This window comes from Schistocerca cancellata, chromosome 4 (genome assembly GCF_023864275.1).
Source record: "Schistocerca cancellata isolate TAMUIC-IGC-003103 chromosome 4, iqSchCanc2.1, whole genome shotgun sequence".
Lineage (NCBI taxonomy): Eukaryota > Metazoa > Arthropoda > Insecta > Orthoptera > Acrididae > Schistocerca > Schistocerca cancellata.
In genome coordinates, this window is record NC_064629.1 from 60,347,534 (window position 1) to 60,358,227 (window position 10,694).

Genomic DNA, 10,694 nt, shown 5'->3' on the forward strand with positions numbered 1-10,694 from the left:
AGCACCACATCGGGGGAGGGATATATGGCATAACATCACAGCGGTAGACCATCACCTTGACCTTCTCGGGTAATGTGTCACCCTTGAAGGCCAGCACGAAGGCAACGGTGGCAACCCGATTATACCTCGGACCCCAATGGACGCGCCGGACGAAATGAACACGTCGCCACCGTAAATTTGCGTGCAGCTCTTTGCCAGACTGCAAAAGAAGATACCTGTGGAAAATAGTACCCTGGGCTATATTTACGTTCTTATGGGGCGTGATAGTAACAGAAACAGGCTCAGCTCGTCACAAGCGAGTAATGCCTGTGACTGGGTAGAGGAGGCTGTTTTTATTAAGACTGACCCTGACTGCATTTTGGACAATCCTTCCACCTCCCCAAAATTGTCCTCCAAATGTTCTACAAAAAACTGATGCTTCATCGACACAAAGGATTCCCCATCAGCTCTCGTACATACTAGGTACCGGGGCGAGTAAGATTCACTGTCGTCCTTAGCCTGGCGTTCCTCCCGTGGCATCGTCAGGGGGGGAACTAGTTGTGGTTATAATTCTGTGCATTAAATTGAGCCCTCGAATGCTCGGAGACTGCTGGTGGTTGACCACCAGCAAGAGGTGATGTAGTATGCTTCATGGCGTGTCAACCGCCCTGATGCCACCCACTTCGACCAGGGGCCCTCCCCTCGGGCGCCACCCAGCCGCAGCAAAGGCCACCTGGCAGGATGGCCATTACTGGGAGTTCTGATGCCCCAGGGTGACGGGCATCTACTCCTTGGCATACATGGGGAGTTAATGGCAAAGGCATCAGCAGAGCGATCCCTGTGTTGTCAGGGGGCTACAACCAACAGGATACGTGGCAGCCCCACCACAATGGACTGGCTACCGTGCTGGATATCAGATGCAAACAAGTCCATTATCACTGTCAGTGCAGAGAATGTTCCTGCACAATGTATGGAGGAAAATGCACCCAGAAGGGTGACCTCGCCCAACAGCTGGAGAATGAGCCGAAGTGCAGATCCACGTCGATGAAGGATGCGAAAGGTCTCGGCACACGACGGACACAATGCACCGTGTAAGGCGCCCTTCCCCAACTGGCTCACTCTTCGGGAAAATTTTGAAGAATGGAGGTCAAACTCTACAGGGGGCTACCACGTGAAGTCCAAAATGTGAGACTTCCTTTAGTTGCTTCTCATGACAGGCAGGAACACCTCGGGCCTATTCTAACCCCGGACCTGCAGGGGGTTATGGAGAAGGATATTTTATCAATGGGTGAGCAGAAAAGAGAAAAAATATTGCCAGACAATACAGTGCAAAAAGTAAAGAGTTTTTATTTGGATCACGAAAACACAAGAATAATGCCTGGGAAAAAAGCCAAAGTGAGCACTAACAAAAATACCTATAAAAAGTGTCTTGTTTTAAGTAATTTAACTGAACTGTATTCTCTCTATTAAAAAATTATCCTGAAGACAAAGAAGGATTCTCAAAATTTGCTTCTCTTCGACCAAAACAGTGTATACTTGCAGGATCATCAGGAGTACATACTGTATGTGTGTGCATTTACCACCAAAACGTTAAATTGCTTCTAAATTCCATTTCTATTAAGGAAACATACGAAGATATAATTAAAATAGTAGCATGTGATATAAATAACTGAACCTATATTTTTCATCTGTGTGAAAAAGTCCCACCAGTTCATTGCATAAAACGCACTTACAAAATGCAATAGAAGACTATGATCCTAATGAGATGGTATACTGCAGTCAATGGGTATCAATCGATAGAATGACTAAGTTTTCAAATCACTTCTGTATCAAAATTCTGTGAAAACTAATTAATAAAATTGAAAAACTTACTCCACACTCTTTTATTTCTCAATCGAAATCTGATTATTTGAAAATGAAGAAGGAAACACTTGATGAAGGATCAGTGTTAATTTTAATGGATTTCAGTGAAAATCTCAAGTTTGTTGTTCAAGATGAAGTACAGGGGTACCAGTGGAACAATGGCAGCTGCACTGTTCACACTGCCCATATATATTACAGAAAGGACAAACAGCTGAAGCAAAAAGTATTTGTATTGTTTCAGATTATCTAGAACATGATGTTGCATTGGTGTACCAGACTCAGAAGACTGTACTGAATTTTTTAAAGTGTGAATTTCCAGAAATTCATCTAGTGTATGTCGAATATTTCGCTGTGGTTGTGGTGCACAATACAAAAATTATTAAGAATTTCAGAAATATCTGCTACCGCGAACGTGACTTTAACATAAAGTGTAGCTGGTCCTTTTTTGCTACCAGCCATGGCAAATCTCCCTGTAATGGTATTGGTGGCACTGTTAAAAGACTTGTCACAAAAACAAGTTTGCAAAGAGTTTAGAAAGATCAAATACTTACAACTTCACAGGTAATTGAATTCTATCACGAGAACCTGCAAGGCACTTCAGTTCTCAATATTTCAAAAGATGAAATGCTACAAGTCAGACATCATCTTTCTCAGCACTTAACAAGTGCAAAAACAATTCCTGGAACACGATCTATGCATCACATTGTACCAATATCACCAACCAAGATTGGAGCAAAAAGGCTGAGCTGTGATACGGATTTCAGTATCGTGCATGATTTCTCAGATGCATTTACACCACTAATGCCAGAATGCACTGTGCAGCCCAACTGCTATGTTGCATGTGCATATGACTCTTCTTGGTATTTGGGAATTGTTGAGAAGGTGAACTGTGAAGGAGGAGATGTTACAGTAGGGTTCACGCATCCTCACGGACCACTCCCATTCTATTGGACTGATAATGACGTTTGTGATGTTTCTTTCTCTCATACGAGGTGTGACAATAAAGTAAGGAGACTGATTTTCTTTGTAAGATGTGGCAACCCTGCAGGCACAATACCTTTGACCTCGGTCTATAAGCTGCTTCTAGCCCAAGCGGCACATCGATGCAACTGCTCAGTCGTGAGTTGTGCCGTAATAAGTTAATGCACGTTTGTGTCGTTCATCATGGAAATTGAACCGCATAATATTGCGTAATGGTATGCCATTTCTTTTTGCGTTAAATTGGGTGAAAACGCAATGACAGCTTATGGTAAGCTTCAGAAGGGTTTTGGAGAGGAGGTAATGTCAAGAGCTCAAGTTTTTTGTTGGCATAAAATGTTTAGTGAAAGCAGAACGAATGTTGAAGATGAAGACCACAGTAGATGACCATCGACCTCACGGACGGATGTCAACTTGGCCAGGGTGCGTGAACTCGTGCGATCTGATCTAAGATTATCCGTGAAAATGATTGCGGAAGAACTGAACATCAATTGAGAACTGTTTCGTCTAATAATAACTCACGATCTTGGTATGAGAAAGATTTGTGCAAAAATGGTCCCATACTGCTCTGTCAGTACAGCACTTTTTAACCTCAAAACAAATTTCAGTTGTACCACAGCGACCTTATGCACCAGATATCACTCCGTGTGACTTTTTTCTATTTACAAGAGTCAAAACGGCGGTCAAGGGACATCATTTTCAAACAACACAAGATGTCCAAAAAGCTGTGACGAGGGTCTTGGAGGATATTACAGAAGATGAGTTCCAGAAATGTTACCATCAATGGTAGAAGCACTGAAAAAAGTGTGTGCAGTCACAAGGGAACTACTTTGAAGGAGACAACACTAAACTTGACTAAAACGGTAAGCAACAGTTTTTTTTCACATCAGCCTCATTACTTTATTGTTGCACCTCGTATTCTGAGCGAAGTTGGTATCATCGCTGCAACTTGCCATACTTATTCTCTGAGCAAAGAGTCCTCAAAGTTGATGGAAGAAAAGTCGTTCTCATACAAAAAAAAATATTATCTGAACATCAAAGTGTATTGTCACACGTGTAATTCCGAACCAACTTTAATGCAGACGGCAGCACCACCAATTTGGGCAGTGTTGACAATATTGGCTTTTGACAAAATGCTTAAATATTATAAACAAAATGCTATGTATTTTTACATTCACTTAATTTGGTTATGACACAAGTAAGAAGGTGTTCACGTGTCACGTAATGTACTGCAATTTATGTTCAATTTGGATATTGTTATGTGTACTTATCTTGTTAATGTCTCTTGGGTAGTAATTGTATTTCTCTCCAGGATAGTGCCATTCATTTTTCAAAACTGATTTTTTTGTGGGATAAAACTTTATTATTTGGGGGGGGGGGGGGGGGGGGTGACAATTGTCCAAAATATTTTTCTAAATTAACAATAACATTAATTAAAATTAATTTACAAAAATTTAATTGGGCAACTCTAACATGTTTTCAGAAACTACATGTCCAAAAGGATATTCAGGGAAAAAACTGTCAGCATACCATATTTTCTTTAAAAACTGCAGCCAATTTTCAAATTTCTACAGTTTGCTTTGAAGTAACAAATTGCATCAAACTTTCAGCAATTGCTACCAACAGAATGTATATAAAGCAAAATAGAATAGAGAGATAAGTAGGATCTAATATAGAAGAGTACCAAGCCAGATTTATGAACGGTAGACGTGCAGAACTGATTCGTAATTTAAAAACAATTATGAGAGTTGCAACAACTCTTTTACGAGATTACAATTTTCTCGAGTACTATTGTTCTCTTCGCGAAAGATGATGTCACTAAACAAAGTCTCCCAAATATTCAATATACGTACACGGACCTTGTGCTATAAAATGAAAAATACGCACTGGGAGAAACCTAGAGGACGAATAGTTTTTACTTCATACGAAGAAAAGCAACTGTGTAATTGTGTGATTCAAATGGGTGCCTGGGGGTACCGATTCGATTTGTTTGACCGAAGAGCGAGCAGTAAAATTTTGTTGGATAGAATGAGACGGAAGGTAGCTAAGTTTGGGACTTCCCACCTTAGACTGGGTTAAGTCATCCCCAAGCATGCACAAAACAATTATCAGTGACACAGTGTAGTAACATTGCTACAATGAGAGCAGTTCTGAGTAAAGAGATTGTTGAGAAGTATTTTGAAACTCTTGATATCTCACTAGATGGTATACCGCCAGAAAACATTTCAAAATTTAAAAAGCAGCATACTATGGTTACTTGGCATATAGAATTATTTTCTGGGGAAATCAACCTCTTGCAAAGAAAACATTCATTGCTCAGAAGCATGTTGTAAGAGTGATGTGTAGTGTAGACCCTAGATGCACTTACAAAAGCCTATTCCAGAATCTGGGAATTCTTACAACTACTTCTCAATACATATATTCACTTATGTGTTTCATAAGTAAAAACACTGATTTATACAAATGTAACAGTGAATACCATCAGTACAACACGTGGAGGAAACATGATTTCCACACTGAAGGTAAAAATTTGAAGGTTGTGCAGAATCGTGTACAGTACTCTGGTATAAAGATATTTAATGCTCTTCCTTCAGAAATCAAATGTGAAATAGCCAACAAATCTACATTTAAAGAGCTTCTGAGGCAATTTCTTTTAGCCATGTTATTTTACAGTTTGAAAGAGTTTATGAAAAAAAACAGTGAGAAACTGCCTTAAAATCGATGTATTATCGTATAAATTGAACATTAAGCTGTACATTCTTGCCACATATGTAACACTTTTAGTGTTAACTGCTTATATTTAACTATCTGGGTTATATGACCTTTTTCATATTTAATCTACTATGTTTTATACTTTGTCAGCTGTAAGCCTAAGGTTTCTCATTTCATCATATTGTGTTATGGATCATTGTAGTAGTAAGGTAACTTTCTAATCTTTATTTGTAAATGTAGTGTATAAGTACTTGTCATTGACAATGTAAAAATTGACACACACTACATACATGTGAAATTCTCACAGTTGGATCCATGGTGTAAGTTATAAATAAATAAATAAAATTGGCCAATGTTCAATATAAGATACAAAAGCAGTACACAAAATCTCAGTTCACAACTAGGTAATGGGTGTCATGGCCTAGATGACTTGATATGGAATGACCCAAGATCAAGTTAATGTGTGCAGTTTTGGAAATACAGATTCCCCATGCCATTTAATAACATACAGTGTCTTAAAAGGACAAAAAGCTGTAAAGGAACTTTCCTTAAAAGAACAACAATTACTTACTAGACGGAATGGTTTACACCCTACTGAAAATGATCAACTATGCTTCCACCATGACACTTTACTCCTACAAAGATTTGAATTTTTGCAAAGATTGTGCCGCAACCTGTTTGGTAAGAAAAACCACACCGCACAAAAAAGTTTGCATTTGATCAACATAGAAACAGCTGACCTACTAAAAAGTATAACTGTGTCTGGTATTAAACCAAGCCAAAAAAAAGTGCCCTTCCTGTTGAGAAGAATTTGATACACTGAAATATTCACAGATGGAAGTTACATCTCAGTCAGATGAAGATGACAAGACTAATGTTGCTCACAATTTGAGTACAAGCTTAACAGCTGTTGGAATATCACCATCAAAATTTCAACGAATTGATGCAAGGGATACAAAAGGATATGCAAAGTGAAAAATACATCAAGCTGAAGGTGCAATTATTAAGAAAGTTGCAGAAGTGGGAGGACTTGATCCCAGTGAATTGGAGCAACCATCCGCTCAGATTACAGTCAGCTGATCCAAGTATTGAAAGACAAATTACATATATCAAATCATAATCAGGAAATTTAAACTTTAACCTTAGTTCCCCAAAGCTGGTATATCAAAAAGACTATGGAAGAATTTTGTTTTTCAGAAAGAATGGTATGTAAGGCTAGAAATTTAAAAGCTGAAGAGGGAATATTGGCACAGCCCAAGGTAAATGTGGGGAAAAGCTTCCCGAGGCTGTGACGGCAAGAGTCATAGAATATTTTTATGATGAAGAGTTTAGTCAGTGCGCTAAAGTTGCTACTAAACATGTTGTCATTACTGAACTACAGCCTGGCCAGTATGTCGCTTGCATTTATGGTGGAAAATGGTGGATAGAAAATATCTGAACTTTCATGTGAACAAAAAGATGCCTTGATTAATGTCATGAATCCTCATGGAGCTGCTCAATCATTTCACTGGCCAGTTAGAAGAGACATATGCTGCATTCCAGAACAACAGATAATTATAGTCATAACAGTTCCAGCTGCTTCAATGATGGGGCGGCAATACAGTTTGCCGCAACACTAGTTTTGGACATCAACAACAAATTTAAAGCATTTAATGACTGAAAAATTCTGCATTATGGCTTGGGAACCACAAAGAGACCCAAACAAGGCCCGGGAACCTGTTGGATACCCACATTCACATTTGGGAACCTGCTAGATACCCACATTCAGGCTTGACAACCTGTCAGATGCTCAAATTTCGGTTTGGGAACCTGCAGTAAAGAAACCCACCTGTGGCTGACTTTGCATGGCTATCGGGCGAGGCCCCTTGGCAATGGGGCTACGAGTCACTGAGATTGGTAATGGCGTAGCCACCATGGAGCAATGCAAGGATTTTTCTCAAATTACAAAAAAAAAAAAAAAAAGTCAATAGTTTGGGCACAATTTTTGCACCTTACCCAAAGAGACACCAAAATGAAAACATGTTTTTTTAATAGTATAAAATATGCTCTGTTAAACGCTGCTAATGAATGTAATGCGGCAGGTGTCCATTTTGAGATACGTTACTTTGAACACAGATATATTTTGATACATTCATGTTTTTCAGCAAATTTACAGCATGGTAGCACAGTAATTAAACACAGAAGCTAGACCAAAATTTGTGATATACTAAACTCCCAGACAGACAGTAGTTTGGCAAAAGATCAGGCCCATAGTGCACTTTCTCCACTACTTACGCCCCATTAAAATATGGGACAAATTTCTCACGACATGATGTGTTGCCCTCTTTGAACTGAGACTATGCCAAATGCATTGCTTTCTGAACTCTACTTCCATCATTTGTGTGTATAGCACAAGAAGTTGTACCACTATACCCAGAAGCAAGAGTCTAGCTCTTTTGCATTAGGAACAGTGGAATGCCAAACCTGAAGATTTCTTCACAACTTTTCGGCCTCTTGTAAAAGTGGTCTTCACAAAAGTGGCTCTAGCATCTCAACAGTTACAGGCGACCCTGAAACGTTGCACCCTCAGGTACATACTGTACAAATTTCATCAAAAACTGAAGATGGTTGAGCTGGGAGCCTTAGGCCACTTCACGTGGAATGACCCCGTGGTGGTCATGCTGTGGGGTAATTGTTCACCATTTTCCTCTCCAAGTTTATCCACTTTACCTAAATCGATGCAGTGAGCTTGTGATACTATTGTGGCCGGCTTCTACATGAAACATTCTTGTTTGTTTCAATTTCTTTTACAGCTTCCTTCACTTTATTTGCAGCATGAAAATAAAATTGATGACACACAAACAGTGGATGTTGCTGACACTGCTCTGTGTTTTGACTTTAAACAGACTCTTCTGCAATAGGGCACAATATTCTTATATAAATAATGTTGTGACTGTGTAAGTCAGAAACATTTGCAGCTAATAGTTACTTTTTAAGACTACCACGTGTCTTATTAAATGACAACATGTGACAAATGGAGGTAGTTAACCTTCTAAAATGGCAAATTTGAATGGACCGGCATAGTATACTATCCTCTTACTTATTAGTTAGTTCAACCCATGTGTGATTGTTTTAAGCCTATATTCTGATACAGAACACAACAATAATAAAGGTTGGCCCATCACTGCAATGAGGAAATTTCCCTGAAACAATTAAATATAGAAAATGAAATATTTTCCTCGTGTAATTCCTAGCGCTGTCCAATCTAAAACTGAAAGGATGGTCGAAAATTAGATTAGATGTACTTTTTCGTCCAGAGATCCATTGGTAGGAGATCCTAAAGCATGCAGAATATGTCAGGAAACGAGCTTGAGTAATACATATTTCTAAAAAAATAATAACATGCCTTTCACAGATGCTACGTGAAACGGCCTTGTGGGGGGAAAAAACAACAATTTCATGCAAGAGGTAATAATGTATGTAGTTAGGCACTGAACCATCGGAGCGTCAATAGCAAAATTAAGTGGGGATGGAAAGTCGTGTTCTACCCCTCCCCCTCGCTAATTTGATTACTTTTCATAGTTTTTATGTAATATAGAACTATATGTAGCGGTACATAATCTGCATCAAACTAATCGTCCAGATTTACGTATTATGTAAAACAGGTCTTCTGAATTAACTTCGAAACTTTAGTTTTTAAATCGCATTAATTATAGAGCTAACTTAAACCTTTGGACTACACTTAGGATTCATCCATTATTACAACCTTAATTTCATATTATTACCCCCCCCCCCCCCCAAGTTATTACATGCTAACCTAACCTACGCTCTGTGTAACTTACCGCTCAGTCTCTCATCTCTAACACTATTCCAGTGGAAGACACTATCACATTTTCTGACTGATGGTGTTTAAATTTGGTGAACAGCTCTGTCTCAATGTTATTATATGTTTTAAACTTAGTATATTTAAAAGTTCATAGTATAGTAGGGGCAAATTTGTTTTTGTTTTAGGAAATATTAAAAACCTAAGAAATCGTCAGTTCAACTGACATGCAGAATGCCTGAAAGACAAAGAGCACCCTTTCTGAGAATGGAAGACTATTGGTAATATGCAGAATATCATAAAGCCAGCGCTATCATTTTGTCTTTACCTCTTTAAAATATTTACACGAATTTGTTACTCACACTCTAAATAACGATTCAACACTGTTATATTTAACAATAGTAAGCACAGAAAACTTACCCATCCCAAAAATTCAAGTGCAGAATGCTCCAAGTGTATGGAATCTGTCCATGAATCTTTTTTATTTCGTCCAAATCCATCTTCGCTATTGGTATTGACGCCTGCATCACCAAGGCGGTTGTTGACATATTTCCTACTTTGTAAACTATTTGCATAATATGAAGTTGCTCCTCTCGACTTGATTATACATGAACTGACCTTGCGTAACTCACAGGTATTCACAAAATTTTTAAAACTAAATTTGCCAAATATGTCTCTAGCATTTTTTGTAAGATGTCTCAGCATTTCTTATAATGTAATTGTCTATCACCTACCGGAGAAACGTTGTTTGTCAACCTAATTAATACCGCACATTTTATCCAAACAAATTAACTGTACGAGTAAATTAACGCTGAACACCAGCTATAGTTCAAGCATTTTAAGCCACCCTCTCCCCACAGAAACCAAACGGTACCACACACACCACGCAGTGCAGCCAGCCGGTGTATACACAATACACGACATTCAGAGTGTGTGTGGGTGTGTTACTGTACACAACTAGACAAACAATGACCATCAAAGAACTTGCAGTAGACACAACCGAATGAATGACTACCAAAGAACACGTTCATATATTTATTGATAATACTAGTTTATCGAAACTTCAATATACTGAAGCGACCTCACACTATCAATGATATTAACAAAAATTGTCAATTAACAAGGTGATTTTAAAGGTGAAAACTTCTACGACGCCTGGTAGAGTTTTGCACAGAGCATAATTTAATCATCGCTAACAGTTGGTTTAAACATAATAAAAGACGGTTGTATACTTTGAAGAGACCTGGAGACACTGGGAAGGTTTCAGATTGACAATGTAGTGGTTAGACAGAGATTTAGGAACCAGATTTTAAACATTCCCCTCTGACCACAATTTATTGGTTATGAATTGTAGATTAAA

General features: G+C 38.6%; 1 protein-coding gene across 1 annotated transcript in view; it reads right to left on the reverse strand.

The window, feature by feature from the left end:
- The window catches only part of LOC126183605 (uncharacterized), a 46,797-nt gene extending 36,482 nt beyond the window's left edge, over positions 1-10,315 (reverse strand). The window contains exon 1 of the mRNA XM_049925716.1: positions 9,755-10,315. Within this exon, the coding sequence (XP_049781673.1) occupies positions 9,755-10,039 (285 nt within the window). The 5' untranslated portion in view covers positions 10,040-10,315. The remainder of the gene's footprint in view (positions 1-9,754) is intronic.
- Between the last annotated feature and the right edge of the window lie 379 nt (positions 10,316-10,694).